The following is a 14058-nucleotide window of genomic DNA, read 5'->3' on the forward strand; positions in this document are numbered from 1 at the left end:
ATAAAGTAAAAGCCACCAGTGACGTGCGGTGAGGTTCCTAGATGGTAAGGCATTAATTTTTTAAAGTAATGTTTTCTTTAACAACCACAAAAACGGCAAAAAAAGTTTGAACTTTTTCGTTTAGCTTCTGCCATTGGATGGACTGCGTATCAAATACAAATAAATATGCTAGCAAGCAGCAATTGACTTGAGTTTTACCGCAATACGCAAAAAACACTCAAAGAGCAAAAACAAAATGATTAAAAAGTAGTGAAACAACATTACTAAGTATAGCAAACGTAAAAAATAACTACATCGTTTATGACGTAACAATGCACGACAATTCAAGGTGTGGCATGCCTGTGATCAACTGTTGCTGCTCATAAATGCACTGACTACACGTCCCTGAAAGCCACCCACCTCATATCTTGATGCCAACCAAACTCGTGCGACGTTGTCTGTGGGCTCGTCCACGTACATATGCCAGGCACGCTGAATGTACGAATACAGCGCCTCGTACATTTCCTCATTTTCAATATCAACCAGAGTTCCGTTGTGAAACCGACAAAGGTTTTCTGCCGCAGCTTTGCCTTGTCCGTACTCCTTAGATGCAACAGTTTGTGGAAGCCAGAAGCAAGATCCGTTAAAAACAACCCCAGGGCATTGCGACAGTTCTATAAAAATTATTAAAGCGATTAACAAATGAAAATACATTTATCGTTCAAATTACTATATCATACACAGTATTTTGTAATATATTTAATTCCAAGCTTTACAAGAGGGGTTACGTTTTGATCTTACTGTTCAAATAATTTTTACTCAAGAATCTAACCTTTAATTTTCTCGTCAATTTTTTTTTCAATTCTTTTCCAGTCAATAGCTGGTTGTGGTCCTGTAGGGCCAATCGGGCCACCTAAGCCCCTCGGGCCTCTCCGGCCTGGAGGTCCTTGAGCTCCCCTCATGGGTGTTGAGTTCCCTCCGGTGCTGGATTGTTGCATCTCGAACAAGCTTCCAATTGGTTTGCACACCAAGAAGTCGTTGGACTGAACTTGTCCGTAGGCGAGCGAACTGCAAGCTTGCAGCAAAACTAGAAATGCAGCGCAAAATTGAAGCATTATTTTGTTGTTGCAGTTTCTCCTTGAGATTGCCTTCGAGGTTGTGTGTCGGTGCTGTGATTCGCCGAACTTTTATAGACTTTGAAAAGACGGGTTTCGTTGATATACGCAGCCTTATTAGGCGAAATCTCTATTTATGGTTCATGCCAGCTGAAGTTGTTTTGCTCGCATTTGAAAGTTGTTTTTCTCGCGTTGTGTTTGCCCTTATAAGGTTACGAAATGTGCATTTGCATACGTCAGATCGTCGTTTTACATGTGGGGCCTTATTTGTCGAATTCCCAAGGTTCTGTTGGGTCAATTTTACCGGAGGCATGTTCTGCAGTTTCATGAAATGCTGACAAACATTTGATCACATTCACAGCAAAAACGTTTGCGCATTGTTTGCTTTTAACACGCAGAACCATTTAACAATCAATCGGTTCCGCAAATAGCGTATATCGTTGGCTTCGTTGTACCGTACAAATGCCATTAAAACTAACCGAACTTTGTATTGTCAGCATTAGGGTGTATCTTTATAGATTTCCATACCATCGGCGGCAGGTTTTATCCAGTCGATCACTGCTCCACTGACGCCATAAAACTCCTAGTTAAAAACATGAGAAACAGAATTGAATCTATTCAAATAAGGAACTGACGATGCCAATTAGCGAAATATTTTTTCCTTCTAAACAAAAGTCTAATCCTGTTTTTACTCATGTTTCTAACTATGAGTTTTAGTTTTATTGTCAGTGCATTGGTAATCCTTCAACAGAAATTCCATTAATTCAATCGCGTCACGTAGGCCTACTTTGGTCGCCACTGTTAATAAAATGGCATGGATATAATGTTTGCGATAAATAACGGCATACACCTTCCACCATATAAAACCAATAGGTCAATTGTTGTCTCTTGATCGTCACAATGTATTTGTCAAACCATAATGCCAATCCACGATGGTATTCCGGTAATATCGTGAATAACATTTTGTAGACAAATAAATCATTGCAACGGTATTTATACTTTTATAGTTTGCAATCAAGCTTTGTAACGATTGCTGAGTAAATATAATATCGATAGCCTACTTTGCAAGCTGTGGCTTAACTCACTACTACATATTTTCATTTGTTGTTCTATTGACTTTTAAGTTTGATAAGGTTTTGTGTTCACGTCAAAAGTTTTAGGTTTTGTAGTTTGGCGCTAAAGGTTTTTCACATCTGTGTTTGATCGCAGTTCCTTAACCGCAGTTACGCCTGGATGATCATGGCGCGGTTCTGCAAAACCAACACGAGCAAAGCCGTACGAATACCGAGGAAGAACAATACTGTATAAAATTTTGTGAGCCAATTCAATTGTAAGATTTTCTCGACACGTTTTTCTCAGCCTCGCTATTAAACACGGCTTGTTGAGACGTAAAATATTCCCGGTCAGTGTCAGTTGTAAGGCTAGCGATCCGACAGCAAACTATATATCATGAAAGGTTAGCACAAGCCTCCTGAACACACTGATAGTCTCTTACCACGCCCTTCGAAATATTTTCAATTTCAGGAGCCCTACTTAACGGCCTGTCGGATGCCAAGCGATACACAAAGTGCCTTCAAAGTGTATTCAATAGAGAAAACCTAAATAAAATAACAGCAGGCATGAAAAATAAAAGGCCAACGTCTAATAAAACCAAACGTCAATTGCAATAATTTCGAAACGTACATTAGCCTAACCAAAACCCGACCACCACAACGAGGGGAAAATGGTGTAAGCGCCGGTAACTAACTTAGGTGCCAACATAAAACGTGGTGCGATTAAGATAAAACGTGAACGGTGAGGTGCACAAGTGGAAAAGCGATATCATTTTCGTGAGAAACAAAAGAGTAAAAAGAACAATAGACGATAAAAATATAGAAACAATAACGCACACACAAACGATAAATTATTCCCTGCAACAATAGTACAACAAATAGCGTGAGGCTTGAAATCTATTGAAAACGCTTGTCAAATCGGTGACGTCATAATAAATAAAGTGGTATAAATGACGTCACAGCAAGTAATTTAAAAAGGTATATACGCCATTTTCACACGTATTTGCGTCCGATAATGTTGTTTCGTCATAAAGTGCCGTTAGTACCGAAGTTACGTGATTCGTTCCGCTTGACCGCACACTGCGCTGTGATTGGTTGTCGTACTCACGTGCTCACGACGTGGATAATAAGCGATTGTTACTACCGTATTGCCAAATCACCACAGTCATATAAGCGCGGCATTAAGCTAACAACGACATTTACTATGCTCATTCATAGGGCCTTCTTATCAAGTACCGTTACTGAAAATTGTTCTAAACACATAACGCAGGCCTAAAATCATAAATGCTTAACATCTGATTTAGCATTAGTAAAATAATCGCCATTACGCTTTATTATAGCCCTACTTTATTATAGCCTAAGGCAATGATGCCAGGTAAAAATACTTTTTGGTTTTCAAAAACGGAAGAATCAGTAAACGCATAGATCTAGCACAGCAACCTCAAAAAATAAATTGTTCACTGTTTGAATGTATAACTTTTTTTTAACCCGGTGTCCATGTTGCTGGGCATTGTCTTACGTTTAAATTAGAGCTAAATTTTGGGTCGTGCTCAGATTCTACTCAAAGTGAATTTTTCTTATTGATTTTGCTTCCATCAGTCTTCACTGTTCGTTGATTTATAAAACTCGGCATTTGCGTCGACATTAAAGAATTAGTTGCTACTAATAACGCTGACCCATATTTGTAGATCTATTTAAAATCAGTTGCAAGGCTGACTATAGGTACGGTTTCAATCTCGCTATTGAAACTGTTGTTTAATTAATGACAAAATCAATCTCGATCTGCTATTTCGGTTCTGATGGAATACTTGTTATTTTTTTGAAGTAATTAAATAATACATACTCGGAAAAGTAACAAATATAAAACTCGTCGTCATTACTCAGCGTAGTAAACGATAAAAGCACTTTACTGTTCAACATGCGATGAGCAAGTGGCTAACTCTTTAACAGGTTAATTAACCAAAGGTAAATTCTTTCAATAACTTTTAATTAATTTGGTGTTCTAAATACAAATGATAGCTTTGCAACACTAAATATAAAAACATACAACTGAAGGCCAGTATTCTGGCTGCAGCAATAGGACGTAGTACGGTGTTTCATAACCTTTTTTACCAAAAAAAGTATATAGGCCTTTAATGATTTTCCCATAAATAACATCTAAATCACAATATTCTATAATGCTATAGGCTGTTAAGACCAACACATAGTAAAGACAAATACGCAGTAATAACCAAGAGGGAATAACATCCAAAATCGTTTATATAAGACATACATCTGTCCAAATAAATCCTAAAATTGACTGATAAGATGTGAATGGTCAAAATAACGCCCAAATCTTTAGGGACAGGGTAAAGGCGGTTGGGGGCATCTTTTTGGCATCTGTCGTTTTGCTGTCGACGTTTGGGCAAAAACTTTTTAGGTAAAACTCAATTTTCCTTTACCTTCTGTTTTTATACAAAACTCTTTAATTTTATCTGTGGATGAATAAATGTTTTCATGTTTGTTTTGCATTTGATTTTTTATAATTTTCGCGTATTGGAATACTTTATGTAAATATTCCTATTTTGAATGCCAGAATTTCAGATTAAAAAATAAGTTTAAATCATACAATATTCATAAGACGAACGCCATAATAAAATCCAATACGTTTTCAGTTTGATATCTAAGCGGCCAAAACAACAATTAAATTTTGCATTTATTCCAAACTTTACTTTATTCCGACTTTGATATTATTCTAGTTTTGTAATATTGCTGAAATCCACTTTCAGTCACTATTTCTAAAAATAATGCAAAACTTTTGTAATTTTTTTTATTTTTTTTTAAGATAGATGTTTTAATTCTGTGCGCACGTTAAGTGTGTTATCTGCTGAAAGTTCTATGTACAATGCACTAAAACTGTTTACACGTAAAATTGCATTTAATAATTTTCTTTCTACACTGGTATAATTTAAAACAAAATAAAATATTAAAATTGCAAACTATATTATTTAAGTCATTTTTAACTATAAGTAACATATTTCATGCTAAAGATCGATTTTTTCATTATTTGTATTTTATGAATATTTATACTTGCATACTTAGTATTTAACCAAGGTTATTTTACAGTTGATTATGTGATTTCTTAAAAAAATCTGTATGAGGTTATTACTCAACTTTTTTTCTTTCGTTTAGTAAATAATTTTCACTTCAGTTGTAAACCTGTCTAGGTACGGTTTTCACATTGCCCTTTTCACGACAGAAAAATATTCCATATTTATCTCAGTTCTGATCGATTTATTGTTGATTTTTAAATGCTCGTAACTGAGTAATACTCAGACATGTAGCAAGTATAACTCATTATTATTAATGTACACGAATTTTTTTTCTGCTTAATTGCATAATATTTTTATTGTATTGTAACAGTCATTGGGAAAACAGTTAGAATGTATAATTTTATCCTTGAATAACATTTGTGCACCATAACGTGCACAAGTGAAATATAAAACTCTTCACTACTCTTCATAGTACTTATTCTATGTTTGACCAGCAGTATTGCTAAATATTTTTTATTAATAATTATAACATATACAATCGAAATTCGCCACAGAGTGCGTTACTGAGGCGAAGTTCCGCAAGGGTACGGAGCGTATACGCACGTCGCAGACCGTCGACCTTCAGCTGCACGTGGAGAGGTGCCGCCTCTCACTCATCCAGCAAACCTTCAAGAACTTAAATCAGCACTTTAAGAGGAGATGCGGCCCGACCCACAGAACTATAACACCCCACCCTACTCCACACAACTGATGCAAAGCGTGAGACTGCTCCGAGCATGTTTAGGCTGATGGAACTTTGGTATTACTAAAACCCAAACGAACGTCGTTAATTGTTTGTTTATATATAATCAACACAACAGCGGAAGAACTTAAAACGATCAAAGCACTTTACTGCTCAACATGCGATAAGCAAGTGGTAAATGCCATATTTTTTGTGATGTTATATATTACAAAGCAAAATGTCCTTTGATCGTCGGTGTTATGATGTTTCAATACGACAAAGTGGGACGGGCCATTTGTAGTTTGGATCATTATAATTATACATGCCAATTTTAGATCCTCTTGATGGAATTGTTGCAATAGACCAATTGACCCGAGCCTGATGGCCATCCCGGATACCAACGCGCGTAAACACTTCCACCAGTTGAACTTCTTGATGTGCAAACGTAGCAGAGAGATATAACACGTGAGTAAGAAAAAAAGAGTTGAAAAGTAACAGACGTACAAACGATAAAATATAGAAACAATAACGCACACACAAAGAATAAATTATTCCGTGCAACGACAGCACGACAGAGTCTAAAAATCACCAAAGTCATAATAGCGCGGCATTTAGCACACAACGACATTTACTGTGCTCGTTCATAGGGCCTTCTTATCAAGTAGAGTTACTTAAGATTGTTATAAACACACAACGCAGGTCTGAAATCATAAATGCATAACATCTGATTTCACATTAGTAAAATAATCGCCATTACGATTTACTGTAGCCTACAAGGCAATGATACCAGGTAAAAATACGCTTTGGTTTTTTTAAAAACCTAAGAATCGGTAAAACGTGCCGACTTAGCACAGCAACTTTGAAATGGCGCTACCATATTGTGCAAACTGTTCTTTGATCGTCCGTGTTAGTTAGCTTTATCAATGCGACAAAGTGGGACGGGCCATTTGTAGTTGACATTTCCATAAATAAAAATCCCAATGCTAGTTCCTACTGATATTTTTGTTGCAATCAACCAAACCACTGCTTGACCCGAACCTGATGGATGTCCCGGATACCAACGCGCGTAAACACTTCCACCAGTTGAACTTCTCGCCATTCTATGCAGATAAAAAGTAAAATTCCGATTTTAATAGCTATAGTGTCTTGTTAATTCACTGTGTTTTAGGGTTTTCAACTGCTGTTTGCTTTAAAATAAAATGAAAACCAAATGCACTACGGATATGTATTCTTCTTCTGATCGAAGCGCAACTTGATCTACTATCGAAACGAACGTAAAACTCACCCACCTCGTATCTTGACGCCAACCAAACTTGCTCAATGACATGTGTTTTTTGAAGTTTTGTTCGATCGTTTTTCCATGCTTTATACAAAAACCTTCCTAGATTGAAAAAGTCTTTAGCGATTAGGAGATGTGTAGTTGCTACGGGTAAGTAGATCGCTACAAGGGCTGCATTTCATCGCAAACCGTGGGTAACATACACAAGTTAATTTGGTATTACTACCGCTCTAGTATGAAAAGAATAGTGAACATATCACTTTACTCCGGATGTCAAATTCGATCCGATAATATCGTACATCACTTGCTTTAGGTATATCCAGACTTAAATTTGTGTTATTCGTAAACTCCTTGGTTGTGCACAGGGTGACAGTGACGGACCTCTGATTAGTTGGTACCTGGTAGTCGGCAGTGGCAACTGACAAGTGTCATAGATTGGAGTTCCTCCTTCAAGCAGCACAGCGTCCCTGGAGTATACATGGACATAAATAGAAAACAGCGATTTCAAATAAAGATGACCTTGACTTGCTTTAGCATTTCACAGAAAGGTCACGAAGAGCTGACCTGACTTCAATTTGTTGCGTTTTGAGGTCGCTCTATTTTTAAAAGCTCAAATTTCGAACGAATTTGTTTACCTACTGTTGTTTGTTCAGTATCAAAAGCTTAAGCCTACTTTAATTTGTCGTTCAGTGTTGCCTATTGGGTGTAATATTAATAAAATTACTGCATTTGTCCAAAGAGAATTGCTTTAATTTGTGATTTGTCTTATAATTATAACTAACGTAACTAGATCTTGCAAAGTTAGCGACAAATAAATTACACAGCAAAGTTTATGGGAAATCCCCATAAAACTGACAATTGCTGCCGACACAAAATGCTGAGTCACCGATCTATAGCTTCGTGGAATTTCTGTTTTGAAAATCTTTTCGTGAATCTTTTATAAATTGTCTTAAGGAAAACTAAGTAAAAGATAAACAAAAACACAACAGCAAAGTAATAGTGATTGCATGACAAACTACTTATCAAAATTAAAATTGTAAAGAGAATAAATACAACACTTGACCTTCCCACCAGGTTGGAAAGTTTGGCCTGCGCAGGGGATTTATCCCCCGCGCAGTAACACTTTCAGCCGCGGTCACAGCCGCGCATTTTATAGAAAATGTGTTCAGCCGCGCAAATCTGACTCGAGCAAACGCGCAAAACTTCAGCCGCGCAAACTTCTGTATGAAACAAGCACAAAAAAAATTGGCGGGCCGCGTACTGAAGTTGCATAACATTTTTTAACGCTAGTTGATAAGACGTATATAATATAATGCATCAAATAGAATCACTTGCGAAACGCTGAAAACGCACAGTTCGGCGATTTGGTCACGCATCAGTGGACAACGGTCACGTGTTTAGTGACGTCAATTAGGCAATTTCGAGTAATATTGCATATTAAATGCTATACTATCCAACTTTTTAAATATTTACCTGCGCACTGCGCCCGCACACCAACCAAAAATTGCGCAGTGATTCAAGTATTCTATGAACGCTGTAAGTTTAATATAAATTCGCAATTTACAACTTTCGGTAGCCTGATGGTTTATTTTCAGCCGCGCAAGTTCAAGTCGAAATTTTATTTTCAGCCGCGCATTTTTTCAGCTGCAAAACATCTCCCCCGCGCAATATCCAAAGTTTCCAATCTGGCCTTCCCACACCCAATAACACAAATTCTATTAGAAAAATATAGGGTGTGCAGCTTCCACACAATGTGATTGGCATCCTGAGGTGTACAATGCATCCTATTGAAAAGCATTGTTCTACACCAGCGCCATATGTCATTTGTGTAATAGCATCAAGACAGTAAGTATAAGTATTACACAAATTTAGAAACACTGTGTTAGGATCAGCTTCATCAATAATATTTAAAAAATAAGGCTGTTTTACACTTAAATATGATTATGCTGTTTTTTCAATCAAATAAAAAAAATAATAGATTGATAAGAAACAGAAATGTTGCCATGCCTCTACTATAACAATTAACTATATTACAAATCAGGTTATTATTGTACTTTTAATATTTTATTAGGCGCTGGTCTAGAATCCTACCACATTATTAAATCAACGCACAATATTTGAGTTAGCGTTTGGGTGTAGGTGGGTAAAGTAATCTTGTAATCATTATTTAATAATAACACATGACCCACCCAAACGCGAACCCCGCACCCTAAACCAAATATTGTGCGTTGTGGTAGGATTCTAGCCCAGCGCCTTTTATTATTTTCCAAATTAAAGGTAAAGATATTTTTCATTTAGAAAGATTGCCAATCCTGATCAGGATAACTGATTTCGTTGAGCATTTCCGAAGGCATCTTGTGTACTACGTATATGGGTGCCGTTATCATTGGCCGATACTACTCTAGATGGACTTCACATAATACACATTGTGTATATGTACGTTTCAGTTTTAAACAGATTAAGAATTTTAGCTCTGTTTGTTTAACACATTTTTAATTTATTAATTAGTATGCAAATAATTTACACATTGTCTAAATTTTATCATCTTAAGTACAAATAAATATTTTCAATCTCAATACTTTCTTTGGCAAGTTAATAGTTTACTTTAATCTATTGGCGCTGGTCTAGAATCCCATAACTTTTTTACAGTAATAAAATGAGTTGTTGAAAAGTGAAATTTCAAGAAAGCAATAAATACGTAAAAATAAATAGAATAATAATACCTGACCCACCCAAACCCAAATGCTAACTCACACCCTAACCAATACAAATATTGTTAGCAATATAAACCCCTGGACAAAAGAGTGTTAGGATTCTAGACCAGCACCAATCTATGTTTTCCACCACAAATCAAATTTGGCAGTTCTTTTATTTGGGGTAAAAATAGTTTTAATTAAAAAACTTTTTTTTCTGGTAAAACTATAGCTTTTTATGTTTTCTGTTTTGCAGTTCATAAAAAATTCCACTACCTGATTCTGATGGATGTTGAAGATCACAATCTTATCTAATTACTTTCCTCAGTTGAACTTCATTCACCCTTTTAACAAATGCGACTTTGTAAGGAAAATCAAAATGCTTGGTAATGTTATTTACAAAAGCAGCAAAAATAACCATGTTTACCACTGGCAATAACAAATCAACTTTCCATCAAATATTTGCATTTAATAATATTCTTTCTACACTAGTATTATTTACTGAAAATAAAATATTAAAATTGCAAACTGAATTATTTAAAAGTCATTTTTAACTATAAGTAACATATTCCATGTTAAAGTTTAAGCTTTTTTTTCTGTTTTTTCTCTGTTTTTAAGCTTTTTTTTTTAATCTCTACTGATTTCATATGTTTTCAAAACTTTTTTAATAATTATAGGCTATTACTAATTTTTTTTGTATATGTATTTTACTTATAGCAACTGACAATGCCAGAAAAGGATTAAATATACATTCCTTTAACAAATATTTTGTGCTGGTTTTACTTTGGTTTTTGTACTTTTATTGTTGAAGTATTTTATTGTTATTAATGTGCAAGTATTTTTTCTGCACAATTGCCGAATATTTTTTAATGTATTGTAACATTTACCAAAGTACGTAAAATAATTCGCCATATATTTCTAAAGGTCATTACGATTTTGTCAAGTTTGATTGTCCAATTGGTTTACACACCAAGAAGTCGTTGGACTGAACTTGTCCGTAGGCGAATGAATTGCAAACTTGCAGCAAAACTAGAATTGAAACGCCAAGTTGAAGCATTTTCCTGTTTTTGTAGTTTATCATCTTTCTTGTGATACCTTTGAATTTGAGTGACGTTGCTGTAAATTGTCGTTCTTATATAGCATTTGGGACGACTCGTTCTGTTGGTATGCTCAGCCATATTTGGCGAACTCTCCTTGTATGGTTCTTCCATCTACTCGATCATTGCGCCTGATGTAACTCGGCTTTCTCTTACAAGGTTTCGGAATGTTCAGTTGCGTAAGTCGAAACGCATTCTTGCATCCAGGATGGCTTTTCTATAGGTTGTGGCTTTAATATAACCTGAGGCAATTTTGCAATTTTTTTAAAGCGCGCAAATATTTTTGCACATTGCACAAGCATCGGTATGCATATATAACATGTTTGGGCTACACAGCAAAGGTGTTCGCGCATCATTTGCTTTTAAAATACACCTTTATTTCTGTCCTGATGCCACCCTCTGAAGTTACCAAATGTCTGTGCATGTTTGTTTACTTCGCCTATATAGCAATTCTATTTACTCAATCGCGTGTAGTGCTTTGGCCTCTCTTTATCTACTGTATAACGATAAACTGTTTGCTCGTGTTATCTCTTAAGAAAGCAATATTTATCCCGAATTTTGTGTAAGCAATTTTCCCGGACTAAAATCCTCGTTTATATCAGTAGCTTTATGTTTTCGCTAGGAAAGAATCACAAAAAAGTTTTTGCAGTTTAAAGTGAGCAGCGAGATTTTAGATAAAGTTTCGATCTGAAACGCGCCAGGCAAAAAAAAAACCTGCTAGGAGCACCTACAAAGCTATAGCGGATGCACTTCTGTATACGAGCCTTCTCCTTCGCTTAACGGGCTCCTCCTAAAAATTGATGCTTTTATGTTTTCGTCAATTATGTTTTTCGTCATCATGCTCATAACGGAGACAACAACTTTCTTCTGTAACACAAATTTCCACCAATACCAACATATGCCTTTCACTTTCATTATTTGCATTTAATAAACAATATGTTTTCTCTCATTTCTCTTTAATTAAGTACGTTTTAAAAGTCAAGCTGCGTATGGTTGTTGCCCATTGCGGCTTATTAATTCTGGGTGATTTTTTTTTTAAATTATTTTTATTTAAAGCGATTGTATAATTTTCACTATTTTATCCTAACTTCCTGACTCAAAATATGTGTCTATTTATCAATTACTTCAAAATGCGCGTATCAACAACTGGACGATATTTGAAACTGTAACTAGTGAATTCAATTGTCTGTGCTCAATGAAATGTGTTTTTTGTAGTTTTGTTGGATCATTTTTCTATGCTTGATACAAAAACCTTCCTAGATTGAAAAAGGCTTTAGCGATTAGGAGATGTGTAGCTGCTACGGGTAAGTAGATCGCTACAAGGGCTGCATTGGATCACAAACCGTGGGTAACATACACAAGTTAATTTGGCATTTCTACCACCTTAGTATGAAAATAATAATATCGTACATTACTTCTTTGTGAATATCCAGACTTGAATTTGTGTTATTAGTATACTCCTTGGTTCTGCACAGGGTAACTACGGCGGGCCTTTGAATAGTTGATGCCTGGCAGTCGGCAGTGGCAATTGGCAGGTGTCACAAACTGAAGTTCGGCTTTCAAGCCGCGCGGCGCCCCTGCACTATATACACAGACATGTAAGGAAAACAGGGATTTCGAATAAAAATGACTTGACTTGCTCTAGCATTTCAACGAAAGGTCACGAAGAGCTGCGCTAACATTAATTTGTCGCGTTTTCTGTTCGTTCTAATTTTAGAAGTATCCGAACAAATTTGTTTATCTAGTGTGGTTTGTTCAGTATCAAAAGCTTAAGTCTCCCTGAATGTGTCGTTCAGTGTTGCCTATTGGGTATAACTTTAACAAAATTGCTGCATTTGTCCAAGGAGAATCTCTTTGATTTGTGATTTGTCTTACGTATAACTCCCGTAACTAGATTTCGCAAAGTTGTCGACAAATAAATTACACAGCAAAGTTTATGGGAAATCCCCATAAAATTGACAATTGCTGCTGAAACAAAATGCTGAGTCACCGATCTATAGCTATTTAGCGTCGTCATTTGTGCAATACAAACACATCCAAGCGGTAAGGATCAGCTTCATCAATAATATTTAAAAAATAAGGCTGTTTTACACTTTAATATGATCATGTTGTTTTTTCAATAAAATAAGATAAATAATACATTGATAAGAAAAATAAATGTTGCCATGCCTCTACAATAACAATTAACTATAAATACAAATCAGGTTATTATTGTACTTTTATTATTTTAATAGGCGCTGGTCTAAAGACTAGAATCCTACCTTACGGTCTTTCGCTGTCTCCTGGGAACGTCAAATATTTCAAAACATTGTGATTTCGGCGATTCTCGTTTTTTGTTTTTTGACGTTCCAAATAAAATATTATCCTTATCCTACCACATTATTAAATTAACGCACAATATTTGGGTGTGGGTGGGTCAAGTAATATTGTATTCATTATTTAATAATAACACTTGACCCACCCTAACCCAAACGCTAACCCCGCACCGTAACCCAAATAATTTGCGTTGTGGTAGGATTCTAGATCAGCGCCTTTTATTATTTTACAAATTAAAGGTAAACATATTTTACATTTAGAAAGATTGCCAATCCTGATCAGGATAACTGAATTTATTGAGCTTTTCCGAAGGCATCTTGTGTTCTACATACATGGGTGCTGTTATCGTTGGCCAATACTACTCTAGATGGACTTCCAATAATACACACTGTGTATATTATGTACGTTTCAGTTTTAAACGGATTAAATATTTCAGCTGTGTTTGTTTAATATATTTTTAATGTAGTAATAAGTATGCAAATAATTTACACATTGTCTAAATTTTATCATATTAAGTACAAACAATTATTCTTAATATTTTCTATAGCAATTTAAATAGTTATAAAAAAAAATAAAAAAAATCAGTTGTCAATATTAAAATTTCATGAAAGAAATAAATACGGAAGAATAAAAATAATAATAATACCTGACCCACCCAACCAACCCTAACTCACACCACAACCAATTCAAATATTTTAGCAATATAAACCCCTGGACAAAAGGGTTGTAGGATTCTAGACCAGCACCAATCTATGGTTTACACCACAAATGAAG

The 14058-nt window shown here is 35.5% G+C and overlaps 2 protein-coding genes across 2 annotated transcripts in view; one reads left to right on the forward strand and one right to left on the reverse strand.

Moving 5' to 3' along the window:
- Positions 1–345: 345 nt before the first annotated feature.
- On the reverse strand, positions 346–1108 carry LOC146162636 (uncharacterized). The gene is made up of 2 exons (XM_083385258.1): positions 812–1108; positions 346–653 (listed from the first exon to the last, which is right to left on the reverse strand). Exons 1-2 carry the CDS (start codon positions 1092–1094, stop codon positions 346–348), a joined length of 591 nt encoding a protein of 196 aa, XP_083241384.1. The 5' UTR covers positions 1095–1108.
- An 8461-nt stretch (positions 1109–9569) lies between these two features.
- LOC146162637 (E3 ubiquitin-protein ligase UBR5-like) overlaps positions 9570–14058 on the forward strand; it is a 49390-nt gene continuing 44901 nt past the window's right edge. Inside the window, exon 1 of the mRNA XM_083385720.1 lies at positions 9570–9614. The gene's annotated coding sequence lies outside the window, so the exon portion shown is untranslated. The remainder of the gene's footprint in view (positions 9615–14058) is intronic.

Source organism: Ascidiella aspersa, chromosome 3, assembly GCF_963924565.1.
Source record: "Ascidiella aspersa chromosome 3, kaAscAspe10.2, whole genome shotgun sequence".
NCBI lineage: Eukaryota > Metazoa > Chordata > Ascidiacea > Phlebobranchia > Ascidiidae > Ascidiella > Ascidiella aspersa.

What these genes read in the sequence shown, in the direction of transcription:
- LOC146162636 (XM_083385258.1), bottom strand. Translation starts at nt 1,094, where the DNA reads ATGCTTCAATTTTGCGCTGCATTTCTAGTTTTGCTGCAAGCTTGCAGT. An exon ending in AATTGACGAGAAAATTAAAG is followed by an intron (nt 654 to 811) that starts GTTAGATTCTTG and finishes TAATTTTTATAG; the next exon opens with AACTGTCGCAATGCCCTGGG.